Source organism: Centrocercus urophasianus, unplaced genomic scaffold (assembly GCF_019232065.1).
Source record: "Centrocercus urophasianus isolate 14NV4802_14NV808 unplaced genomic scaffold, USGS_Curo_1.0 seq_24, whole genome shotgun sequence".
NCBI classification, from domain to species: domain Eukaryota; kingdom Metazoa; phylum Chordata; class Aves; order Galliformes; family Phasianidae; genus Centrocercus; species Centrocercus urophasianus.
Window position 1 is genome coordinate 17,871,717 of NW_024884800.1, and position 27,068 is coordinate 17,898,784.

General features: G+C 41.1%; 1 protein-coding gene and 1 long non-coding RNA gene across 2 annotated transcripts; one reads left to right on the plus strand and one right to left on the minus strand.

Moving 5' to 3' along the window:
• Positions 1-638: 638 nt before the first annotated feature.
• Positions 639-10,471, minus strand: TMEM185A (transmembrane protein 185A). Its single transcript, XM_042825329.1, has 7 exons — positions 10,350-10,471; positions 8,668-8,844; positions 7,020-7,227; positions 4,135-4,218; positions 3,008-3,184; positions 2,531-2,654; positions 639-1,566 (listed from the first exon to the last, which is right to left on the minus strand). Exons 1-7 carry the CDS (start codon positions 10,385-10,387, stop codon positions 1,322-1,324), a joined length of 1,053 nt encoding a protein of 350 aa, XP_042681263.1. The 5' UTR covers positions 10,388-10,471; the 3' UTR covers positions 639-1,321.
• A 143-nt stretch (positions 10,472-10,614) lies between these two features.
• LOC122163895 lies at positions 10,615-14,861 on the plus strand. Its single transcript, XR_006170066.1, has 2 exons — positions 10,615-10,772; positions 13,240-14,861. It is a non-coding gene; the product is annotated as an uncharacterized LOC122163895 (long non-coding RNA).
• The last annotated feature ends 12,207 nt before the right edge of the window (positions 14,862-27,068 follow it).

A 27,068-nucleotide genomic window follows, 5' to 3' on the forward strand; every position in this document is an offset into this window, starting at 1 on the left:
ATACTAGGACAGAAGTTGAGTCTGCCAAGTTAACTAGCTTGTTCAGAAGACCTCCTGGTAAAGAAAGCTCTATTTTTTCCTCAGCTTAGCTGACTCCTTCAGCAGAAGGTAGTTACAGCACCAGCTGGGCTGCATCCTGCTAGCCAGGCCACTAGGAACAAATGGCACCAACTGAGAAGGGAGGAACAAGGTGGGCTGCAGCACTAGAAATTAAGTTCTTTGCAGCTTTTCAGTTGAAGGCCTTTCATACACACAGAAGTGTCCATACACTCTTATATCACTGCCATACTAAGAGAGAGGAAATATGATCCATGATATTTAAATAAGCCGTGGGTTTGTGCAAACAGAAAGAGGAAGTACAAGGTACAGGCAGCTGATGGTAGGTGGTAGAACTTAATGGAATATAGGTTTCAAAGACTAATTTCTTGAAATCAGCTGGATGCTAAGTAAACCAGTAAAAGCAGATCTCTCCTCAAATGAAAAAAACTATACCAACATGGACCAGTTCCTATTTTCAAGTTTAATCATCTGTACTAAAGATACCATACAAAAAAGTTGGTAATGAAGACTGAGTTAAGATATTTATATCAGCAAACCAACCTGAAAACTAATCTTTCTGGCATAGATTACGCACACAATGCAAGAGGCAACAGTTTATTAAACAGCCAAACTAATGACAGGGTGGCATACATAATGCTCAGGAGGAGTTAGAAAGTGAACCTGGAAAAGCAACTTCACTCCCAAGCCACTGCAAAAACTGAAATATGTACCAATCTACATAGCTAACTCAAAAGCATCAAGTAAGCTGCTATACATTCGATTTCCTCCCCAGAATCTTTCCAGTCCTTCCTCAGAAGCACAACACACCAGTGCTTTCAAAATTAAACTAATGATTGTGGCTGAGCAGAAAAGAAAAAAGAGGTACTATATCAAGACATCCACAACTACTCAGCACAGACATGGAAAATGAGCATATATTTATAACCCGAAAGACACTTGGAATAGAACAGGCATTTCATACAGGCTTTTTAAAAAAATACTTTTAGATAATACTTATACTGTACAGGACGAGACTTTTAAACAATATATTACACTGCTAAAATGTTCATATAAATACTATACAGGCATGTGTGCCAAGTGAACCATTAGGGAGGTTCACAAAATCTCTGTGGAAAAACTCTCAATCTTCAAGATCTCCGATTTTTGTGATCCGCGCCACTGAATCAAGCAAAAGCTATTTTAAATTAATTGGGACGAGGCATGAGATGAACTGCATTTGTCTGTTGATTCCCAGTTCCAGTTTTAACAGGCTGTTGTCATCTTAATCTGGCATATCGATATTTAATTTGGGAGGTGGAATCACATATTTCCCAGGACTCTGTGTAATGACCACTCCAGTCTTTTTTCGAAACATCGGTGCAATTTTTGGTGGCTCAGGAACTGGGGTTTCTTCTGCTTCCTCATTATCTTCGTGATGAAGATCATAGGAAATATTTCCATATTCACGTAGGAATGGGAAAATCTCAAGCAGGAACTGGCAGAAGTCTTTGCGAATTCCAAACCACCCTAAAAAAAACAACCAAACAAACCACCACCTTTCACATGACTGCAAACAGTTAGAAGTAAACTGAAGAAACCAAGACTGCTTCATCTGCCTTCTTAGGTTCTCCTGACTGTTTTCATTAGCAATCTAAAATTTACGTTAGCGCTGTTTCTCAGCATCACTGACAGCAGCCATAACATTACAGGTCAGGTGATACATACACAAGTGTGTGTGCACATGTACACATTACAGCTATACACTATAGCAAGAAGCCAGTACAATTCATGTTAAGCAGCACATCAGTAAATAAACAGAACAAGAAAGGCCTTGCATCACTCCAGCAATCAAAAACTGCCACCTGAGAAGACATTCATGCCAATTTTCACTGATATGCATAGGTTACAGTACCAGAGATGCTGCAATGACATAGATTTACTAATGTATGTCAGGCTACGTGTCCAGTATTCCCCAAATACTTCTGTTGTTAGCTAGAGAGTAGCATCTCATCCTCCGCATTTATTCTAGATTAAAACAACAGTACCTCTTCTGTTTATCATGTACTTTCTATCTAAACATTTGAAAGAGAGCATTTAATGAAGTGCCACTTGTGATTCAGTAGATGGCACTCTTCTGTCAATGAATACCAAGGTCAGCGTTGAGCAGTCTGCCCCAAGTCAAACCTTTCAGTGAACCAAGTTAAGATAATTAAAGATTTGCCTATAAAACCCACACCCATCTTTTCACAGAGATTATACCTGATGACCAACTGCTCTACTTCATATATCATACAACCCTAACAAAAGATAAATTGGATGTTTGCCTTTCCAAACTAATTTGGCTGCAAATTATCAACAGCATGAAAATTCACCCAGAACAATTTTCTATGCAGCTTCTTTTCATCTCTGAAAAATCCTATTAAGTTAAATTGCCTTGCTGTGAAAAAACACCAAACTGCAACATCCGTAGCATCAATTAATAAATACTTACAGTGATTTCCTCCTTTTTGCCCAAATGTTGTTGCCATTAAAGTTATCAGTGAAAGCCACAGAGGAACAAATATGGGTATAAAAGAGAAAGAATTGTGCCCATCTAGTCTGTGTACTAGTAAAATCTAAACAGGAAAAAAAAATAATATCAGTTTGTAATATTCATCTCCAAAGTTCTCTAAAACATGCAGTGATCTTGGACCTTTAGCTTCAGAAATTTAAGGAAAATGGCCTCTACAGAAAGAGGAATTAGCAGATTCGTTGTGAAACAGATTTTACACACACACACACACACACACACACACACACACACACAAACAAAAACATGATTCTTGGTTTTCCTATTTACAGTTTATATTTATTCCCAAACAAAACAGGGCATCTTAATTTCAAGTTTAGAGAGAGAGAGAGAGCACACACAATATTCATTACTCACTGAACAAAGAAGATACACAAAACTCCTTACACTTCATCCTACCTCAAAGGTGAGCAGAGGAACCACAATTGTCATCCAGCTGACAGCCATTGTGATGTGCGTCCTCCTCTGCTCAGCAATCACATCCATTGAACGCAAGAACAGAACAGACCAAACGATGTAATAGAGCACCACCAGGCAGAGAAAGGACATCAAGATCCACAACGGAACGCAGACAACCTGAAAGAAAAAAGAAGTTTACTGCTTTCTACCCTACCCAGTGATGCACTTTCATTAGCCTTTATTTATTTACATAAGGCACTAACAGTAAGTTACGATAAGGACCCACATATTAAGACTAAAAAAGAAGAATAAAATCGAGGGTAATCCTCCAACCCATTTCATCTCTAACAAAAAAGCTTCACAAGTCATATGGACTGTTACGAGCCATATCAACTCTCTGGGACTCCTCAGTAAGCTCTGTGAACTCCATCAAGCCAAAACAATCAAAAATGAAGATAGGTCTGCTTGAATAAAACTTCTTGTGATTTTGAATGGGCTCAAACAGTATTGAAATTGAAATATTGAAATTGACTTCAACGTTTTCTACATTGGACAACTTACTCGAGGAGGTATCTACAGGAGATCCTTTACCATGTTGCTTGGAAAATAACAATCGCAATCATGACAGGCTACTAGCTTTATGCAGTTTACAGAAATCCAGATACAGAACTTCTGTATTCTAAAACCATGTGCTTAAATCTACTGTTTCATATTTTGATATTGACCACAGTAAATGGATTTAGACACATGGTAGCATAACAAAAGTTACTTATCACACAATATTTACCTACACATTTCTTAAGTCAACAATCATTTTCCTGGCTAGTTCACTGTTCCAACTGGGAACCTCTGTTGAGGTTTTTATTTTCTCCAGCAATTGGACAGGGACTGATTACCGTTGATGGCATGCCTCTCTTCCCCTGAAGGAAGGAATGCTATGCTCTTATCTAAAGAACAGCCTGTCTCCTATGACTACTGAATGAAATGTCAGACTTTCAGCAAAGGACTGTTAAATAAGCAAAATACAGATCACAGACTCTGACCATACACATTAACTGTTCCCTGAAGCAAATACTTATATAAAATTTAGTATTTGAACAAGTTTAAGAAGAAAATACTTTACATACAAGCCACGGCCATCTGATGATCTCATCGAGTCTGAGGGCAATAAATATGAATTGCAGAATATTAACTGAACACAAGATCTCCAGCTAGAAAGAAAAGATACATTGGTTAACACTTAGCATTATGAGGTTAGTTGCAAGACAACTTGGGAATCTGTCAAAGGAAAAAGCCAAACTGTTCAGGCTGGAAAAACAAAAAAGAAATTAGGAAGTAACTTCAACTATTTTCTTTAGATAATAAATATTGATAGATCTTTTTTGAAGTCCTTAAATTCAAAGTTATGAAGTCTCAAAAAAAAAAAAAAAAAAAAAAGTATCTTAATTGCTGCACTAATACATTAAATCTATGTGATTTTCATCTTTAACTAAGAGCAATCCAGTTGAAGCTCTGAGGAAAAAGAAATACACAGAATAAAAGACCACATGAGAAATTAATTATTGAATTTGCAAGATACCTAGTTTGTGGAGCAATATTGAAAAACAATAGTTTTCATGACAAATATTAAATGAAAGCTTGCATGCACCCCAATTGCTGCTATGTAGGTAGCTCAGAAAAAAACACCTCATAACTATTTCCATGGAAAATACATCAGATACAAAGAGCACAATGACTGTATTTGATAAAGAAAAATTCTCAACTACAAAACACTGCTTTTCAACTTCACCACTATTAGCTACGCATTTTTGCCAGAGATGAACAAGAGCCTGCATGGCATACTTGTCAAAATCTGCACCAGTGAAGGTGATCCACTGTTTCAGAGCTGCTATGATTACATCTTTGCGAGGAAAACATTGCCCATCAGCCCAAAGAGAAGTCAGTGCATATGAATTTGGTGCCTTCTGACTATCTGGTGGGTGTGTTAGGACAGTCCAGCCAAGATTGGTGATGTGCTCCACAATTTGCAGACAATTACGGGGCTTGGTGTTATCATGTTGCAAGACTAAGGTTGTGTTCTCTGTCCAGACTCTGCAAAGTCAAGCCTTCAGCTCAGTCAGCATCATGATGTGGTCAGAATTGATGGCCTGTCCAGGTTCCAGGAAATCCAGAAAGACAACATCTTTCCTATCACAAAAGACACTGCACACTGCTTTATCTGCTGAGGGGCTGCATCATGAATTTTCTCTCTCATGGGGAAATCATGTGTTGCTACTCCACAGACTGCTGTTTTGACTGTAGCTCACAGCAATGCCATCATGTCTTGTTACCAGTAATTATACAATCCAGGGAACTCACAATGATTCAATAGGTCCTAACAAATTTGCATAGGGTGTTCTTTCTATTCCTGTGTCAGCATTCATGGGACCATCCTGGCATAAACTGTGATTTTCCAACACTGTGACCACTGTTTCCCATGCACTGCAGTCAATATTCAACTCTGTATACAATCTCCTGGTCAGGATCCACTGATTCATGCAGATGAGCTGACTGAGATGCTCTTCACTTTGTGGTGTGATAGCTGTGTATGGCTGTCTGGAACACGACTTCAGTGACTTTCAGGTCACTGCTGCCACTGCTGAGATGCACCACTGCGCTCACATCCATTGTTTGGTCTCCATACGTGTTCAGAAAGTGCCAGTGAATGTCAATGGGTGCCATTTTTTCCCCACATGGAGGAATTCAATCCTGCCCCTCTGCTTCATACACATTTCCATGTCAGATGGCATTTTCTAACACTGCTCTTCTGCTACCATCCATCACACAGCAATGAAGGGGAACAGAACACTGGTTGGTGCTGCGACAGTAGAGGTTGAACCTTCCCACATCTGTCTCTGATATTGTGGGCAAACATAACAAACACTGGACTCAGCAAGGTGCTAATCCTGAAGTTTATGGGCCAATCCTAGGCGGGTAGGAATTTCAAAGATCAAACAGAAACATTAACTGAAAAAAACCTCAAGAATATCTGTAGTTAAGCTTAGAACATTTTCTATTTTACTTAACATGTGAATACATAAGCCACCTTTGAAATTAAGTATTTCTCAGAGGCAGACAACGTGCTCTACTTCTCAGTAACATACACGCACACTGTGTTCTCTTGCATAAATGCCTTTGGAATTCATAACATTGGGAGGGAAAAACTACATTCTAAGAGGTGTCAAGCACTTCCATACTTCAGAAGTCTGCACTGTTTAAGTAGGCGTTGCTTTAACAAAGCTAAAAAAAACTGGATTTAAAGTAATTTTCTAACATTAACCTTCTGAAAAGTATAAACAAGTAAAAAACACGCACACAAACAACTCACACTTCAGCATAAGACCAACCAACTAGAAGAATGCAAACAGGGAAAAGAATAACTAATGAATATCACATACAAAAACAAGCTTTTTCTGAGCTCAGAATGATGTTCGTATACGCTACTACAATTGCCATAACCATGGGAAGTTCTTGAAAAGTCTCTTTTGGGTTTAAGGAGCATTTCCTGAATCTAGTTAGAGAGGAAAGGAGCTAGAGGCAGAAAACATGGAATTATCATTTTACACCTGCTGCCTGCATTCCCAAATTAATCACACTGATTAAGAAGGTAAGAAACTTTCAACTCTGATTATCCAGGGCTCAGGAAGTCCAGGGGTACTGCTGCCTAACATGGAAGGTACTTTTTAGTAATTTCAGTTTCCAAGTTTCTATTATTTTATAGTCAGAGCTTGTGGCACGTTTTTATAGCATATAATAATAAACAGACAGGTTTAAGACGTACTGCTATTTGGTAGTTGAAAAGAGATAATAAATGGAAGAGATGATTCAAAGTATTATTCCCAATCCTAACTTTTCATTTTAGTAGGTCAGGACAAACAAAGTAAGGCAGCCACGTATGCTACGTTTTTGTAAGAGGAACTCTTAAGAAACTCTGTCTTGCACTGTCCTAGTTTTTATACATCACAACAATTACCTCCAAGGACCTGTCATGTCGGAATCCCCATACGCAGGCTGCAACTGACACAGGAGATACAAAGAACAATGGCATGAAGACCAGAAGCCAAAAATGAGTTCCTCTTTCGATTCTGTCACACACCAGGACTTCGAACATCAGCAGCAGCAGGTGGATGCCCACTGCAATTAACATCGCTTTGAACTCCACACACGTTTCTCCTTCTGCTCTAAAAAGAGGTAAAGAAGGTATTCAGTTCACTTGCCAAAGAGAAAGCACGCTGCTCTGCAAACAGCCCAAAACATTTTGCTTACAGGGATTAGTTTTGAGATGGCAACTCCGTTGTTTAAATAAATGTATGTCTTACTCCCAGTTACCGCTGTTAAAATACAGCGCTGATGAAGAAACAGGACTTCCTCCCCATAAAGCTGTACAATTAGGTTATTTCCATTCAGACAAAAGAGCAAATGGAATTTTCACAATTTGAAAACTCTCTAAGGATTCAATACCTATGCAGATAAAAAGCAGGATTTCTGTGTTACAAACTAAACACTCAAGTTATTTCCTAGCAACGTGCGTGATAACCAAGTCTAAAATTACCTGCTTGGCTCCCGCCCCAGCTCTCATTGACTCTACACCTTTCCCCACAAAATGTCTTTAGTCCCCTAAATCTGCATATTCCAGCAGAATATTACATATTTTTTATTTTTTAAAAAGTGTCTATAATATCAGCACAGACAGAGAAACTGTGCTTTTTTCCTATACAAAGGCAAATCAGACAGTCTTGAACCACACAACAGAATGCATCAGAACAAGATCTGTGCATAAGACTTTCCATTTTATATCCATCATAGAAAGAAAAGTGGTATGAATTCATAACATTTGATTTAAGGTAGTTTCCTTTCTTTAGCACGTTCAAGTTCACATCCCATTGAGATTGTCAGAAAAGTCAGCACATGTGCATTTAAAAGACTTAAAGCTATTTTAGCTTACACTGATAACTAAAATATCACAGTTACGCACCTTTGGCAAAGAACAAACAGGAATTCATAATAGTACCTCACTTTGGAAATGTTACATGTCTGCGTATATCAGTGGTTATTACATGTCTGTGTACATTAGTTGTTACTATGTGGTTATTTCTTATCAAAATGTAATTCTAGCCTAAAGAGAATTATCCATCTGCACTGCATGTTCAAGAATAACTAAATACTCATTCATCTGTACACTGAGGTTACATATCAAAGTGAAGAAAAATCCTCCATTCTTCAAAATGATCTGTATATTTAAGAAGCTGATTTAAGAAAAGAATCCAATTAAGTATAGCAGATCTCTAGTACTATAAAGACACATTTTTATACAGATCACATTAAAGAGAAGAATTCTCAACGTTCAAACAGAAAGATGAGTTCCCCATGGCAGGTTTTAACCTCCCAAAGACAATATTCTCAAAACTTGTGAGAAGCTGTTGCAGCTCCGATGAAGACATCCATAGCCATCAAACACTGTCCGCACTTACTTTAAATGATTATCACAAGCTGCACATTAAAAACAAACCTTCTGGATGTTGTTATGTCTCACAGTTTTTAAAAACCTATTTTGGGGTTTATTTCAGTAGCAATATGGCCTACGTTCCCTCTGTTCTGCAAGTCAAACAGCCACAACTTACCGATACTGCGGGTTTCGGGCCCACACTCCCGTTCCCACTGAGGCGCCAACAATCACCATCAGCTTCCACAGCCATATTGGTGCAAACACAGCCCAGTAACTCCACTGAATTTTGTCATCCAGACGTAGGGATAGCAACACAGAGAAAAGCAGCAGGCAGGCGTAAATGAGAAATTTGCTAGAAAACAAGCAAAAAGAAATTTAGGCAGGCAACTCAATTTGTTAAAGAAGAAGTAAATGGGTCGTAGCTAACACTGAACAGGACAATTCCTATCAGGAAACATCTTTCAAAGTCCTTCGCAAGGAATCATATCAGGTCTGAAGAGTCAAAGATTCTACCACAAACATAACATGTAATCTTTCACATATAAAATCCCTGCTTCAAGGGAACACATCTAAAGCATTCCTTCATGACAAACATAACGAATGGACTTCTATAAATAGCTCCCTCCCACAAGGATCCAGTCCAGAGCTGTGCTATTACAAGCTTAGAAACATGCCAGCTGTATGTGTTGTGGGGAAATGCAGTCTTTCATAGAAATCAAATAATATAAGTTAAAAATAGGGTGGACAAAGCTACAAAAACAATGTAATTTTGTTCTGAAGAATGATTAAAGACAAAAGATTGTTACATGCTGCGATGCAGCAGGCTCCACAGATTGCTTTTACAGTCTGTTAATTGAAAGCAACGTTATACAAAAACAAACAAACAAACAAAAACACAGGTTAAGCTTTTAACAAAGTTAGCGACTATCAAGTCAACCTTGTCACTGCAATGCTGAGGGTCTCCACGTGAGTTTAAAATAGTTACAATGACACACTCCATAAGCAAGTGAATCTAAGGAGTAAGTGTACACAGAATATCAGGGAAGGGGCACAGGAGCCCTCTGCAGCAGCAGGAATGACACGAACAACTGCGCAGGACACAACCTGCTCACACCGCAGGAAGGAAAAAAAAGTCACCCACGCTCACGCTGCCATTCACCAGAGGATCTGCTCCATAAAGCGCATCATCGCGCTGCAGCAACGCGCCAGTAATTACGTGTATCCCAAAGCGCGGATAACACAGCACGGCACTCACTGAGGAGCAGAACAGCCCAGCAGGAGCACTGCCTTCATCCCAGCGCCGTAACTCGCACCGCCTGCTTTCACCCTCATCACACAGCCATCGAGAACGCAGCAAGTCAGGCTGCCTTGCTTCTACTCAGATCAAGGATCTCAGATGTCCCTTAAAGACAACGAGCAGCACTCGGCAACAACAAAACCCCATACAGTTCCGGAACGCATTTCCCTGCTTTTCCACTACTTTCGAGTGGGTGTCGAACATCGCCGCAACAACGCATTTCCTGAAACGTCCGTCGCTCTTCCTCTGGTGCACGGAGCTGACCGAGCACCGCCCTTCGGCACCGCTCCGCGAGCCCGGAACGCGGCCAGCCTGCCGCCCCGCGCACACCTTAAGGGCTTCCTCGTTTGCCAATCCTTCGTAACGTTAGCGTCACTGAGACCGAGTTCATCTTCCCAGCCTGCTCGGCAAGGCAGCGGAAGCCCCGCATTCAAAGGACCAAAACAAAGGAACGCCGCCCGCGATCCCCGTGCCCGGACGGCGCACCGCACGCAGCCCCGCACCGCACGGACTCCCCCCGCCCTCCCGCGGCCACCAGTGCCGGAGCGGGCCGCCCTCACCTGGGGTTGAAGTCCTGGAACAGGCCCCGCAGATTCATGGCAGCACAACGCCGCTACACCCGCGCTCTACCAGCCGTGCATGGCGTACCGCCGCCGCTTGGCTTGGTTTGGCCTGACCCGGCCTCGCGCCGCTCCGCCCCGCCGGAACCGGGCGGGCAGCCGGCCCGGCGCACGCGCACCGCGTTCCCTCCGCCGGGAAGAAGGCGGCCCGCTCCACGGCTTCGGGCGAGCTGCTGCGCATGCGCCGAGCGGAAGCGCTGTGCCGTAGGGCGGCCGACCCTGTATCCGGACCCTGACCTGCGAGTAGCGGTGGGGGGTCGGGGCTGTGTGGTGAAATTGCTGCCGTCTAGTGCGCTCGTGGGTTAAATTCATCTCCAGCGTAATCCCTGGGATGTGTGATCTCAAAGTGGGATTTCTTTCAAGGTGGGGAAGTAAGCTGATCGTTTCACCCGGCATCACCCAGCCGGCTGCATTGTGGTTAACGGGCTTTGCAGTGACGAGGAGGAATCAGGATTTTTGCCAGCATTCTTCCTAACTACACTGTTATCAGCAGCACCTCAGCTGTGGGCAGGATTTCAGGCGTTTTCTCTGTCTTATTGCTGTGGAAGCTGTACAGTGCATTTCCTCGTTGCTGTAGGTGTATGTCATTGTGCACAGATGTGAAAAAGCAAATGCAACGTGGAAAGGGAAAGACTCCTCTCAAATGTTCTTTGCTATGGTAGTGGTGAGGTGCTGGAACAGCTGCGCAGAGGGGCTGTGATGCCCCGTCCATCCCTGGAGGTGTTCAAGGCCGGGTTGGATGGGGCCCTGGGCAGCCTGGGATGCTGTGAAATGGGGAGGTTGGTGGCCCTGTGTGTAGCAGGGGGTTGGAGCTTCGTGATCTTGAGGTCTCTTCCAACCCGGGCCATTCTGTGATTCTGTGAAAAGGTTGGCAGCTGCTTTCATTTCTGTTCTGGATGTGATCACATCTGCTGTTTAAATGTCCCTGAATCAGGTTGAAATTCACAATTGCACAGATAAGAGCTGCAAGAGTGATTAAATGCTGAGGAAATAACATGTCCTAATGAACTGAGTATTTCAGTGACACTGAGATTGCTTACGTTGTGTTAGTACTGAGAAAATTGTAGGTACTGAAGAACTTCAACAAGAATGAAGGCTTGAAAGAAGAACTTAAGCTAAATACATTCTGATTAAAAATGAGAGGTTTTTTTTCCCCTTCATCCATTCCATAAATGCACCTTACTAGCTACTGGAACAAATTGCTCTGAGAAACAGATTTTTCATTTTTAATGAAATTCAGGTGCTGTCTGGAAGGTACATACTAATTAAACTGAACTCTATGGGCTTAACAGTAACAAGGGTTATGAAATCAAACAGCAGGTCAGGACGATATTGGTGGCAGGTGGACTAGATGGTCTTAGAGGTCTTTTCCAACCTTGGTGATTCTATGATTCTATGGTGATTTGCACTATGAGTCTATCTTGTGATAGGTTATCTGATGATTCTTTCTGATCTTAAGATTTCCATACCTCTTCAATAATCAGGATTGCATTGTAACTAAAATGTTAACAAAAGAAAAAGCAATTGTATCTTGACTTCTAGAGTTTTCTAGCTCCATCATAAAAAAAAAGATTTAAAAAAAAAAATTAAAAAGAACAGGAAAAGGAAATTATCTAATTAATCTTCACCCAATGCTAACAAGGCTGCTAATTTATATCAGCTAAGGAACTTATATGCAGTGTGATGACTTCTTAAAAGCCATAGCTGGTTGTAGCCTCTGACACCATTCATCAGTTAATGTGGTTCAAATAAAAAATGTGATTATTTCATGGCAAAGTGTAGGTGCAATTTTAACCCTGTTGGCAACAGCACAAATACCTAACATATTTCCACACCAGGAGCTTTCTGCATAATATTTTCAGTTCCAAGAAGGCAAGCCTATGTCAGGGCGTATGAGAAAGCAAAGACAAGTTGACACAAGTAATAGTAGCAGGGAGGGTGTGTGAGGAGACTGGCAAGCAATCAGGTTGAGAGAGATGTGTGAAAACCTATTGGAAGAAAGGAGAGGGAAAGGAAAGGATGAAGGCTAGGCAGTCTTCAGATACTGATGAGATAAACAGTGCCATGTAATAGGACCTGTGGTAGTGTACTACACAAACTCCTGAAAAAAAACAAGTTACAAAGCTTAAAGAAATTAAAATTAGAACTTTGTTTTTCATTCTGCTCTTTCAAATGTTGAGCTTTACTAGTTTGAAAAAGAGAACACATGCATAATCTATTTATTCAAGACAAAATAAATCTTTCACAACATACAAAGAAACTACCAGACAAGGCAGTACCTGTGGTCATTATCCTCAGACAGATGCGATTATAAAATAAAGTCAAAATAATATTAACAAGAAATTAACTTAGAATAATATAGAAGCTTAGTAAAGCAGCATGTGTATTCAAATAATATTCATTAAGGTCCATAGGAGTAAATCAAGAAAGATTTCTTCTGCAGTTGCAATGTTGGCTGACTGCCCAGCAAAATCGTTCCTGTAAGTGACAAAGAATCATACAATTGTAGAACTAGAAAATAAATCCCAAGTTCCAGAAGATAGAGAGACAAAAGCTAAACAAATAAGTAAATACATAAATAGAGGGAAGGGGCGGAGATAACTGGGTAAAACAGCCCTTGGCTGTTGGACCCAACCTGCAGGGCCACAGCTGAGAAAATGTCCACTTTATTTGCTTTTATTTATTCTTTTTCCTGAAGAAATATGTAACACATTTAGATCACTGTAAGATTGTGGACTTTCCCCCCAGAAGAAAGGTTAAGTTTTGTCTGCTAAGCAGATGCTGTCAGATCTGACACATTCTGTGTGTTGTTTCTCTGTCTGTGAAATAGCTGTTCTTGCTGCAAGTGATGAAGATGGGCTGTAAAGAGGTGGGCTCAGAAAAGATGATGCACACAGGGCTGTTTCATGGTGCTGCTGGAGTGCTCCCTGGGATGCAAGCATGCAGACATCACAGACAAATCTATGTGTGCACCAGTGCCTCCCTGCTGCGCTCCAGCTTCCACGCTCACCTGGGGACGTCCAACCTGTGGGGTCAAAGCTGTTTTCCCTACATTCTTCCTTTTCACCATCCTGCTCATCCTTTGTGTGATCTTCTGGTACATCAGTACGAGTGGGAACAACGAAGATGCCTGAGTGCAGGCAGGCTGGGAGGCTGGACTCAGCACCGAGCCCAGGGCTCACAAGTACTGTGGTGTCCAAGCTGAGTGCATTCATGTGCATGTCTGTGTAGGAACCCTGGGAAATCACTGCCTGGCCTTGCCGCTGGCGAATGTCAGTGGTGTTACCACTCAGAGCCCAATTAAGTGCTTTTCTTCTCTCCTTCTGACTGCTAAGTTTCTTTAGTTTGCTTATAGCCTGTTCAGATAGTCTTTTATTTTGGATATTTTATTTATATCTGGGAAGTTCATAAGTATCCCTAGGGCTGCTATGGGGTTTCAGAGCCAAGCAACAGAGAGCAGAGCAGTTGAGAAGTGGCTACTGAAGGATGTATGTTCATTTTTGTCAAGCCCAGTAAAACAAAAAACAAACTGACACGGGGAGCAGACAGCAGGCTATGGTATCAGTCACCTCCATTCAACCCCTTTCAGCTAAATCTAATAGCTTAGAAATGAAAAATATTTATTTTCCTGATTTGAGCAATTAGTCAAAATGCTTCTTCACAATGCCATCCAAATGTTTATGATGCTGTGAGAAAGCAGCTAATAGCTCATAATACGTAGAGCAGAGCCGTTAGAGAGAAAACAACAGCAGTACTTTCTACTGTAGATTAGACAGTCCATCTTTCCATCCAAACTTGATTCATTTGAGATTAATGATGATCTGTTTGCCTTTTTTTTTCCTTGCTCATAGGCAATAGGGTATTAGAAGAGACATCATTAATTGTAATATCCTACTTTCCTTCCATTACATTGTCAGTTGAAGTTGTTACTTTCAGATAACCTGAAACTCACATTATTAGCCATAATTAAATTCCTATTAAATTCTTGCCTAAAATGAGGTGAAGTACTTTTGAATTTAAAATAGTAATTAATCTAACTGTAAGTTGTGTGCCTGAATACAATTTTCTTTCTGTGTTCCAGTGGACTTCTGTGTAAAGGTGGAAATGTTATCCATTAATAGTTAATTTTGCATAGCCACTGGTCTGGACTAGCAGCCTTTCCCTACAACAAGTGTAAAGTTTATTAAAATTTGATCGCGTGTAAGAAGGGCATGTAAATATCAGCTGAGTTATTCATGTACATATGCATCCCCTTATTTGTCCATTTTCTGCAGTGTTCAATGTCTGGCATGATCAAGCCCAAAATTAGAGGGCTCTGTAGTTTAGAGGTTCAGTTAAACCCATCTGCCAGAAGATTACAGAGAAGGACTTGTCCCACAAGCATCTGTGACTTCAGAACAACTCCTCTAAGTTTACTTGGAAGTACTGAGAAGGAGGTACCTATATTTTCAGGTGAGAGAAGGCATTAGAATGTTTTCCTAGACAATGAAGCAGCAATTTTCCATGTTAGTTGTGGTTGTAGAAGAATGTAATAGTGTAATGACAAAAGGACCATTTTCTATAGTAATCGGATGATAAAACTGAGGGCAGAAGTGATATTCTTGTTGTTGTTCAAAGATCTTTTAAGTTTTTCATGAAAATGAAGAAGTAAGGGCTAGATATTTCATGTTAAAAAGACAGGGAAAAAACTGAAAATATCTTCATTTACCCGAAAGGGAAACATCAAATGCATTTGCTCTTTACTTGATAATAATATTTTTTCTTTTAAGGAAAGCCAGTTGAAAAGAATATGTGTATACATTTAGTTAGGGTTGTTTCCTTAAGTGGTGGGACTTGCTTTGCTTGCCCTTGGGAGCCTCCAGAACACTCAGCAAAGAATAATGCTTGCAGGCTGAGTATGCTGGGTAGATAAAACGCACAATTTGGAATATTTGTGCTGCTAATTATATGGTCTTACTGCTGTATTATCTGCTAAAATTACTTAAGCTAAAAATTGTTGCAGAGTATGGATTTCCAGCTCTTGGGATAGAAGGCCCTGGTTGCCTTTCTTGTGAATTTGAATGGAGATTATAAAAAAAGTCTCTCAAAAGGTCATTTTGTGGCCTCTGTCATTGAGCAGGCATTATGACTGAAGAAATTTTGTGCAGAAAACTATATGTACCCTGAGCTGAGAAAATGGCAGTTGAAGTGCGACGCAGCAGCGTAAGAAAAACCTGTCCCTTCCAGATCTCTGTTTCACTCTGAAGTAACTTGCAGTCTAGTCCTTGTCTTTTTGTATCTTGTGGCTAAAAACAAACATCTGATGATCTTTCTGAGCCTACCTATGCAGTTGCGTGTATCAAAGAGAACTGTGAGTAAGGAAGTGCATTCTATTGAATCACTGTGCATCTGAAATTAATTCCTCTAAATGTGATTGCAAGATGTTCAGGGGGGTGAAAGTTGTGCAAAATGTAAATGTTCAGAGTGTGCACTGATAATTAATGATGTCTTTTTTTTACTCCTAAGAAAAAGCTTTACAAAAATCGTCCTTCATCAAGCTGTGACCTACCTGGCACCTCTTGGTGCAGCTACTCACAACTAGCTTTCTTCAGCTTTTCTGCTACAACAGTTTGTTCCTCAAGGTGGGCAAGGCCCTGAGCGCTTCTGCAGAAAGAAGAATAATTCTTCATGTTGGTGCCCTCTGCTTAACGTAACTGTGCAGAAAACACAAATATTTTGGTGATATTGAACTGTTCAGAAGTAAGTTGTTCTTAAATTCTTCAGTGTGTCAACATTTCTGAAGAACTCTACAAGTTCATATTCATTTATGCTCACAGTAAAGCTCTAATGCTGATCAACACAATGGGCTGTGTTTTACAGATTAAAATGATGCAGAGAAAGGGCTGTGACAGGCTCCTTTGTCAGCAAGTTTAAATTAAATGTAAGGCAAAAAGCTGTGGTGGCTAAGAAAACATGCACTGCAATTGCAATGGAAAAGCGATGTATACATGCTAAATATTTGCAAACATGTATTTTTGTCAATATACATTCACTGGGCACTGCAGTGTAACAGTAAGAATGCCAGTGCTGTGTCATCCGTGCAACAATTCTGCTGTGAGTTAGTAAGACCTCTTAGCCATTCAAGGTGCTGTTTTGCAAAAGGAACTAAGTAGCCCCATATCCACCAATGTAAAGGTGTTTTAAACCCAGTTTTCCTTTTGGGTAGTTTTGCTGTTCTTAATGAGAAGCGGTCAAGTAGTTTGCTTCAATATCATAAAAAATAAAATGGGTATCATGGAGCCTGGTGCTATCGATCTGCATACAAACACCAGCTCTGCTGCTTGTCTGCTTCCAAAAACCGCAGGGCAAAAGTGTTACCTAGCCATAAAAATCAGTAAAATGAAGGAAATATTAGAGCCAACCTCCGCAGACAGTATTACATCAGGAAGGCTCAAGCTAAATTTTTGATCAGATAATGTGGCAATGGGGATTTTAGTGCCTTCCTCAGATGTCTTGGTAGTCTCAGGTTTCTTGATTACTATGGCCAGATACTGTAGTTGTGAAGGTGATGTGGAGAAGGGCTAGGCAGCAAAGAACAGCCTGAACTTCAAGAATTGCATTTCTCTTGAATTTACATTTTATTTTAAGGGGTGTGTTTGTGTGTGTGTTGGGGGGGGGGGGGGCGCAGTAAGTAGAGAGAGGGGATAAACAAAGCACATTATCTATCCAGTTCTTGTCCGCTGCTGATTGTGTCTTGAGCACTAGAAATTGAATCCCCTGAGATGGCTTATGTTGAGGACCAAACAGACATTTCATTTTCATTCCATATTCCCAGTACCTCACGTTTCAAGAAGACATCATATAATGTCTGCTTTATAATCAGTGTCGTTACTTCTTCCGTAAGCCATCTACTTATAGTTGTGTTCTGTATAAAAACCATAACTCAGAACATTCCCTGTGCTTGGCTGAACAAAGTGAAGTGATGGAAAATAAACTGAATCAGCCTTCTAATTTGTCAAGCCTGCTTTTCTGTTGTTCACAGCCTTGACTCCTGTCTAACATACCTGATGATTCACGTGTCCCGTTTGCTTTCCAAATGTCTCCAAGTCACACTATTAGATTACTGGAATATAGTAGCATTTAAAGTGAGGGTAGTAGCTCAGTAATAATTCAGTTATGTGGACAACAGCATAGCCATGACCTATTTCCAGGATCATTATTCCTGTTCTGTGACAGAACAGTAAATTTTTTACAAGAAGACTTCTCTCTGGGCTTGAAAACCCCAATTTGAAATTCTGTGGATTTTACTGTATGCCTCAGTATTAACATTTGTTCACAGAGTTTTGATTAGTAATTGGAGATTGATTGGTAATTGGCAAAGAACATCTCTCTCAATCTGTTAGAAAATCTTTAGGCCAGCCTGCAATTTTGCACCATTAAAAACAGCAATGATCTAATACCTACAAAGAGGCAGTTGGTGTTGGCATTAAATGCAGCTGCTTAGTTTTGGAATTAAGGCCTTTTGAAACTGAACTTTGAAATCATTTCTGTGACAATATTGTTTGTGTTTTATTTGGCAAATTAGTTTAAGGGCAAAGGCATTTTTCATTTTTGTATATTGAATGTGCCCCTAAATCATTGTCCTGCAGCCCAAAACTGTTATTGACTTGTAAAGTATTACTTCAGCAAGCTGCCGTTCACATTAATGCCATTTGGGATTGTAATTTGAGGAAATCCAGAAGCCTATGGATTTCATAAACTATTCTGCCAGTATGGTGCTAGAAAATGTGTAGCTGTTTGGCCAAAACAGGATTTGATGCTGTGTTTTGAAATCATCTGCAAAAGCTGTATCTATTTCAATTAAAGACTCTACTTTTTCATCTTAATCTGTTTTACTCGTTCATTACTTGCCTCCCTGTTGAGAGGAAGAAAATTTAGGCAATCTGTGCTCCTTCCTGCTTTGCTCACCTTTGCAGACTTCATCCTGCCCCGCCAGTGCCTTACAAGTTGCTCGTGTTTGGTGCTACTCTGTGTCACTCCTTTCCCTCCCAGTGTTCTGGAGTTTTTGAAGCAATGATGGAAGAACAGGTGCTGGATCCTTCTTCTCAAATAAGAACTATTAATTTCATTGTAATGGTGATTTATTTAGAGCCAGTGTTTCCTTCAAGGCCTTCCTAACTTTATGAGGCTTTGATGGTGGATCGGATCACCCACTGTCCTGGCAATATTCTTAAAATCCATGCATAGCATCCAGCACTTGATATCAGGCTAGTTGGACCAGCCAAACTCATAATGTTCCAGAAGTTTCTCAGTGGACATATTCTGAAACAGGAAAGAAGTGGCCTTTCCAGGAAGAGGCCAACTGGGAGATATTTAGCTCCAAAATACAAAGGCTGTTTCAGAAAGCTCCAGCAAAACAGAAAACCAAACGATCTCTATTTTTGCTATCATCTGCAAAAGAAGACAATAGCAATGCTACTGACTTTAAAAGAGTAAGAACAACGTGAGAGCTTACACCAAATCAATACTGTGGGTACCATGGGTAATCCCTGCTATCATGCAATGGGTGACTGGAGTTGGGGATACATTCAGAGACATCTCAGTTGTCATAAAAGCTATGTGGTTTTCTCTACTTGCATTTCTAATTTTTGAAATTAGAACTACAGAACTACTGTACCAAATAATTTGTCAGATGTCTGCAGCATTGGTACACAGTACCTAATAAGGTACCCCCGAAGCTGCTTTGTGGGCATTGAAATGGCAGCCCAATAGGACTCTGGCAAAAATCAGTGGTGATGGCATCGTTACTGACTCTAACAGAACCCAGGTGAGGTCTGTTTTGTATTAACTGGAGAACACAGGTCAATCTGACCTGGGCTTAGATTTCTTTAGTGCTATGTATTTAGGTAAGATTTTCTACATTAAGTAAAATTAGATAAATCTAAAAATCAATGAGAATTGATTTTTGCTTATTTTAACAGCTTTTTGAACAGTTCCACTGTCTTTGATTTGTTTGTTGATGTTCCTCTCGCGTGCCTTGCAGTTTTGTTTTTTTAATCAGAATTGAACTTTGTCTGCTCAAGATAGCTTGTTAGCCCTCAGATTTTTATGTTTTTTGTTAAGCTCACACTTTGTTCTTCACTTGCCAAAAGTAGTAGTCACCCAAATTCTAAACACAGATAACATCAGTGCAGATTTGTAACCCTGCAGAACTTTATTTTATGACTAGAATTAAGGAAAGTTTTTTTTGTTTTGTTTTTTAATAGCAAGGGAAGGATCACATCTCTTTGGTAATCTTAGGGTGTTTTCTTTCATGCTTATCATTACAAAAATGCATTTGAAGCAGAAATGTTATTATATACATAGAAAAGAGAATTAATTTGCAGAATGTTTGAACAAAATTTTGTATAAGTTTACCTTTAGGAAGAAATAGAATCATAGAATCATAGACTGACTTAGGTTGGAATGGCCTTAAAGCTCACCACCCCCAGCCTCTAACATTGGCTGGCTGCCCCCCAGCTCAGGCTGCCCAGGGCCCACCCAGCCCAGCCTTGGGCACCTCCAGGGATGGGACCCACAGCTCTGGGCAGCAGTGCCAGGGCCTCGCCACCCTCTGAGCAAGGAATTTTTTCTTAGTGTCTATTCTAAATCTTCTCTCTTTTAGTTTAAAACCATTCCCCCTTGTCCTATCACTATCTATGTAAAACGTTGCTCTCCTCCTGTTTATAAGATCCCCTCAAGTAACTGGATGGCTGCAATGAGGTCTCCCCAGAGCCATTTCTTCTCTGGGCTGAATAAGCCCAGCTGCCTCATCCTTTCTTCACTAGAGAGGTGCTCCAGCCCTATAAGCATATTTGTGGCCCTCCTCTGGACCCGCTCCAACAGCCCCACATCCTCCTTGTGCTGAGGGCCCCAGTACTGCAGGTGGGGTCTCACGAGGGCAGAGCATAACAATCCCCTCCCTTCCTGCTGCCACCCCTCTGAGTAATGCAGCCCAGGACACAGTTGGCTTTCCAGGCTGCAAGCACACATTTCTGGCTCATATCCAGTTTGTCGTCCAATAGGAACCCCCAAGTCCTTCTCTGCAGGTCTGCTCTTGAGGAGTTCTTCCACTCTGTCCTCTATTTGGAATTGCCCCAACCTAAGTGCAGCACCCTTCACTTGGCCTTTTTGAATCTCATTAAGCTCACATGTGCCCGCTTTTCAAGCCTGTCCAGGTTCCTCTGCATTACATCCCTTCCTTCTATTGTGTCAACTGCACCACTCAGCTTGCTGTCATCAGGAAACTTGCTGAGGGTGCACTTGATCCTACTGGCTGTGTTATTGGGAAAGATGTTGAAGAACACCAGCCCCAAGACAGACTCCCATTACCTTCTCCCAGCAAATCTGTTTCCCAAAACTTACTGCTGCTAGAATGTTTCAGAGTGAGGGTTGGTCGTGGCTTTAGTTGTTGTTTTTTTTTTTCTTTCTGTTTTGTTTTTTCATTTTTGTCACTTAACATGATCCATATGAAAGTTATTGAAGTAAACAGTGATAAAATATATTATTTCACAAACATGCCCTTGAACACATTTATTGTTTTCACCTGAGCCTTCATAGAACAGCACTGCCAAATTACAGGACAGAGGGCCCACTCATTGAACAGCTCTTGCAAACACCTTCTCATTGAATAGAAGGGACTGTTTATATCCAGAATGATACAGAAAAGACTAGTTATCTTAAGTATCATGTACAGAGTACACTCAGCATAGGGCATTTGGGAGCAAGCACTTCTGACAACAGTGCTGTTGTGGTAGGGGAGTGGATGCAGGTTAGACAAAGGAATAGCCTTGGAATTTTGTCTCCACTCACACTAATAACAGAATGAAATGCTGACTCACTCTTTTAGTAACCAGACACAAGCTATTCAATTCTGCATCTGTACTAAGGATAGCACCAATTTCGGAATATTCTGTTGATTGTATCTTTATCTGTTAGTTAATGAATTGAGTGAGTGACTGTTAGAGAAACAACATTTGCAAGAACTTTTCTTCTGGTGGATCAGAAAGCCTGCTGCAGGGCTTGTTGTGGTCATAAGTGGCTCTTTAATGGGATGTTCTGGAGGTGTAGACATTTTAGCATATGAAAGGGTGTTACTCACGGGCAGCTGGAGATCAGCGAGTACGGCCTTATGAGTCAGAATCTGGAAATTGCTGGGTAGTAACCGACCCACTCTGCTATTGTGTAGGCAGTGAACTTGGAATACCGTGCGAAATGTTTACAGCAGCAGTAAGCAAAAAAATGATTCTTTGTAGTTCTGAATTTTCTGCCTCACAGATCTTTTCCCGATGAGCTGTGAAGAAAGGAGATAATAGAAAGAATTTGATTTTGTCAAAAAACATGATTATCTATTGCAATTTCTGTATCTTTGTTGTTTACTCCTGTAGTGTATTATCAAGCATAATAACAAGTATCATTAAAAAAATTGTACAGCAGTGAGTCCTTGCTCATTTCCATAGGGACCTATCCTAACTTTAAGCAATTCTTAGTGTTACCTTACTACAGAACATCACTCGTCCCCCCCTGCTTTCCCCCTTGTAACACTATGCATAGATAGAAGGCAGGGTCCTTATCTTTCCAGGAATCGCCTCTCCTGTGCTTTGTAAGCAGAATGACACTGTATAAAATATCATCTTAGTCTAAGTGAAATAGTCCCGTACTTCTCATAATTTACTAATTGTGAGGTTATAATGTTTGAAACAGAGTTGCTTAACAGAGCTGGAGATCCCTGTTAGAAGTACCTGGATACTGATGAGCTTATTCCCTCCCTTTGCAGCAGCTGCTATGGGTTGCTTTGATTTCACTGTTAGCAACGGAGGTCAGATTTTTGTAACAACTGTATTTTGTAGTTACACTGAAAATATCATTCAGACACCAAAATTTGCAAGTGAACAAGTTTGTAAATGTTTAAATCACAGGATCAGTCCCTCATTAAAGAATTCTGCAGCATTACATGATCTCTTTATTGCATTCACTGTGTAACCTGAGCATCTGCCCTTACCAATGCTTGTGGACAGAGAGGTTATTTCTCAGGGGCTATGCTGTAGTGTACTTGCCCACAGTCCTATTCCATCATTTATTGTAAGAGTTGTAACAAGGTCTATGCAGATGTGTTTGATTCAGTGTTTTTGGCTTACCCTTGGGTGCTAAGGTTCACAAAAGACATAAAGGACATTTGATTTGGTTCTGGAAATACACCTATGACATCTTTCAGAAATAAAAACGTTATTTAGAGACATCAACTTTATGTCTCAGTGGTTCTGGCAGACCCATGTCTGCTCTTGGATTTCACTTCCTCACCATATATGCTAGAGAAGACTGCAGATATCAGTGCATGCATTGGATTTTCACCAGGCCTCTTTCTCATTTGCTATACATCAACTTTTACAGAAATAAAGTCGATTGGTACATAAAACAAAAAGGAAAACAGTGCTTTTTAAAAATCACTGTAGAGATAAGTGACTTTTGCCACTTAGAAGCTTCTTGATCAGTCAAATGCTTTCTCTAAAGCATGAGAAATGAATAATAATCAATATTCCATGTATGTTAGTAGTGTTGATTCATTGAAAATAGCGTAGCTCAGAGTTTGAGTGAAACAATCATTGTACCCAACCATTTGTTTATGGAAACCTGCTTTCTTAGAATGACTTCCTGAGCAATACAGAAACAAATCCCTTAGACTTGCTAATGAATTTAACATGGATTTGGACGTACTGTTTAAGACAAATGCAACTTGTTGTGAATTCAGTGAGGCCATGTGCAAGAACAGGATACAGATGTGCAGAGCCAAGACATCCTTCCAAAGCTGAGCTCCACACCTGGGATATATTATTTTTCCTGACCGTACTGACTTTGTCATAAAAGCACCTCCTGTCTTCCTCTTCAGAGGAAAGGAAGAACATGAAAACCTTAAGTTTTAAAGTATTTTTTAGTTCTTGTTTTGGTCTTAACCCTTGGCATGTTGCTGCCCTCCATCCAGCAAGAGGATCAAAGTCATTTTACTGCACAGGTAAACAGCAGAGAAAACCAAAGTGATCACATACTTTGTATGGCAAAGTAATGTTATTGCTGTGATACTTGCATGCGCTTCTCTACAAGCCTATTCCTTAGATGCTGAATTGGCAGCATTAATTATCTTGTTGGATTTTGGCTCAAGATCTTTGAACACTAAAAGAAGCAATTTCCAAACAAAACTGAGGAAATTCTCTCTCGAACAAGAACTGTGCATGTGGCATTTTTTCCTGGAAGGTATCCCCAGACATGAAGACAGTACCTTATGAGATCTGCTATGGGTCTGATAGTACAGCCATTCCTTATGGAGTTGCATTAATGGGATTTTTTGCTACTAAAATATTGCTGTGCTATTTTTTTACTGTGTCTTCAATTGAGTGTATCATAAAAGCTGGTTGATTTTAAGATGTTCAGCTGTTGTGATGGTGGCCCATCTATGTTGTTAATATTTGTGCAAGCAGTATTGCAGACCCCCAGGTCCTCAGTAAATGTCTCAGCATACTGTTAGGCTGTGCCAGATTTGATACTCAGCGGCGGTGGCAGTAGGTAGAAGATCCTGGCTGATTTGGTAGGAATTTCTAGTGGAATGGCTAAGGAGGAGTGTTGTCTCTAGCTCAGGCAACGTCTGGATTTAACCTTTCTTTACTGTCCTGACTCATCACAGCCAATACAGTGGTGTTAGTTCAGGAACTGAATCACAGGCAGCTCGGATGACCTCACATCCAGGGTGGAGCGAACATCTGAGCTGTGGGAACAGTTTGTCAAAGACAAACTATTAGGGCTCTCATTTCAGTGCCTGCAATAATTCCAGCTCACTTTTTTGCATCAAGCTTGCATGATCTTTGAAAAGAATTTCTGTGCAGTTTGTTCTCTAGTGGACTGAACTTGAGATGATTGCTAAATGATGTGTATCAGGCAAACCTTATCAAGTGCCACTTAACATATTTGCATTGGAGAGAGAGGTAAGTTTTATGGTAAGTAAATCCATGTACAACAGCAGAAAAATTCCTCTGCCTCCAAAAATTCCTCTTCCTCCATGAAACGTCTCCAAATGAAGAAGTCTCACTTAGGGATGCACTGTTCAATATTTCTAGCAGCTCATCTTTGCTAGGAGAGATGCTGTGAGATACGCTTACATACAAAACTAATTCAAAAATATGTATCAAATTAACTGAATGAGCTGGTTACTCTCTACATGCTTTGCAGTAACTGAATTTATAGTAACAGGATTCCTCATGTACTTTAGGCATTTTTAATGTTTCTAGAAAGGAATAAAAATACACATTACTGTAATTATTTTAGAGAAAGTTCATGTGATTGAATGCCTTGACAAGGCATTGAGGTTTTTTGTGTGCTTTTTGCTGCTTGGATCTGCTGTGAACTAATTACACCTGGTAGGCTGGAGGGCACAAGACTACTTAACTACCCAGTGGGGTGAGGTTGGTTACGTTTGAACTTCTGCTCAGCTATTGATTTTGTTTTGAAATGCTTGTTCTGAGTATACAGAAAAAAAAAGCAATGGATTAGGTCATTTTTCTCTTAAAGGTCACACTGGCAACATTTTAATTTTCATAAAAAAGAGCCACCAGCTCTTGAGGCACATAAAGAATAAAATTATAGATTCACAGAATCTCAGAATGGCCTGGGTTGAAAAGGAGCACAATGGTCAACTCATTTCAACCCCCTGCTATGCGCAGGGTCGCCAAGCACCAGATCAAGCCTGGTCCTGTCACCTGTCACCAGTGAGAAGAGACCAACCCGCTCCCACTGCAATCACCTTTCAGACATTGGAGGAGAGCAATCAGGTCTGCCCTCAGCCTCCTTTTCCCCAGACTGAACAGCCCCAGTTCCTTCAGTCTCTCCTCGTAGGCCATATTCTCCAAGCCCTTCACCAGCCTTGCAGCCCTTCTTTGGACCTGCTCCAGCACCTGCATGTCCTTTATGTACTGAGGTGCCCAAAACTGAGCACAGCACTCGAGGTGAGGCCTCACCAGTGCCGAGTACAGGAGCAAATCACTATCAAATCACTATCAAATCACTATCAAATCACTATCAACCCATGCAAACAGTAATTCTCTGCCCTGTTTATCTGCTCCCTGAAAGTATTGGAAGGCCACAATGAGGTCTTCCTGGAGCCTTCTCCAAGCTAAACAAGCCCAGTTCCCTCAATCTTTCCTCATAGGAGAGATACTCCAGCTCTCTGATCATCTTAGTGTCCCTCCAAGTGACCCTTTCCAAGGGCTCTGCATCTTTCTTCTATTGGAGATTACTTTGTTTGAATTGTAGAATCATTGATTCCTTAGAGTTGGAAGGGACTTTTAAAGGCCATCCGGTACAACTCCCCTCCACTGACCAGGTACATCTACTGCTCCATCAGGTGCTCATAGCCTGCCCAGCCTGACCTTTGGTGTCTCCGTGGATGGAGCACTACTGCCTCTCTGGGCAACCTGTGCCAGTGCCTCACCACCCTTAGTGTAAAAGGCTTTTTCCTTATATCCATTTGCTTTGCATTTTTCTGTAAAAAAATTTGCATGTTTTCTGTAGTAGAGACTTTTCCTCTAGTTTTATTTTTGATAGTCTGATCATAGATGCATAGATATTTGCCATTCTGTTTCACTGCTGATCTGCTGTTTGTAGTCAAAGGAGCACTTGACTGAAAAAAGAAAGAAAAACAACATGTGCCATCTTGGTTAGCATCACCAGACCGCAGTATTTGCATGCCACTGAGTGAAAACTTGGTGTGTGCTTTTTGTATTCGTATTTTTTATATTTAGTCACTTCACCTGCTTGTTAAGTGTTTAAGAACATATAACTATGGTCTTTTAACTCTTCTGTAATTCCTTTGGTTGGCTTGATGCAACCAAAGGGTTGTGATCAATGGTTCTGTGTCAGAGTAGTGGCCAATCACAAGCAGCGTCCCTCAGGGGTCAGTCTTGGGACCGTGTTGTTGCTCTTCAACATCTTCATCAACGACACAGACGATGGCATTGAGTGCACCCTCAGCAAGTCTGCAAAGGACACCAAGCTGAGTGGTGCAGTTGATACATTGGAAGGAAGGGAAGCCATCCAGAGGGACCTGGACAGACTAGAGAAGTGGGCCCATGAAAACCTAATGAGGTTCAACAAGGGTTGAAGGAAATTCAACAGGGGTGCTGCACTTGGGTCAGGGCAAACCCAGTTGTTTATAAAAACTGGGGGAAGATCTCCTTGAGAGCAGCCCTGCGGAGGGCTTGGGGGTCCTAGTGGATGAGAAGCCGGACATGAGCCAGCAGTGAGTGCCTGCAGCCCAGAAGGCCAGCTGTGTTCTGGGCTGCATTAAAAAAGGGGCGGCCAGCAGGGAGAGGGAGGTGATCGTCCCCCTCTACTCAGCTCTTGTGAGGCCCCATCTGCAGCGCTGCGTCCAGGCCTGGGGTCCCCAGCACAGGAAGGACGTGGAGCTCTGGGAGCAGGTCCAGAGGAGGCACTGAGATGAGCAGAGGGCTGGAGCAGCTATGCTGTGAGGAAAGGTTGAGGGAACTGGGCTTGTTTAGCTTGGAGAAGAGAAGGCTGCGGGGAGACCTCATTGTGGCCTTCCAGTACTTGAGGGGAGAGTAGAAAAAGGAGGGGGAATGGCTGTTTGTAAAGGTGAAT

What these genes read in the sequence shown, in the direction of transcription:
- TMEM185A (XM_042825329.1), bottom strand. Translation starts at nt 10,387, where the DNA reads ATGAATCTGCGGGGCCTGTTCCAGGACTTCAACCCCAG. An exon ending in GCCCGAAACCCGCAGTATCG is followed by an intron (nt 7,228 to 8,667) that starts GTAAGTTGTGGC and finishes ACCTCTTTTTAG; the next exon opens with AGCAGAAGGAGAAACGTGTG. An exon ending in TCATCAGATGGCCGTGGCTT is followed by an intron (nt 3,185 to 4,134) that starts GTATGTAAAGTA and finishes TTTTTCTTTCAG; the next exon opens with GTTGTCTGCGTTCCGTTGTG.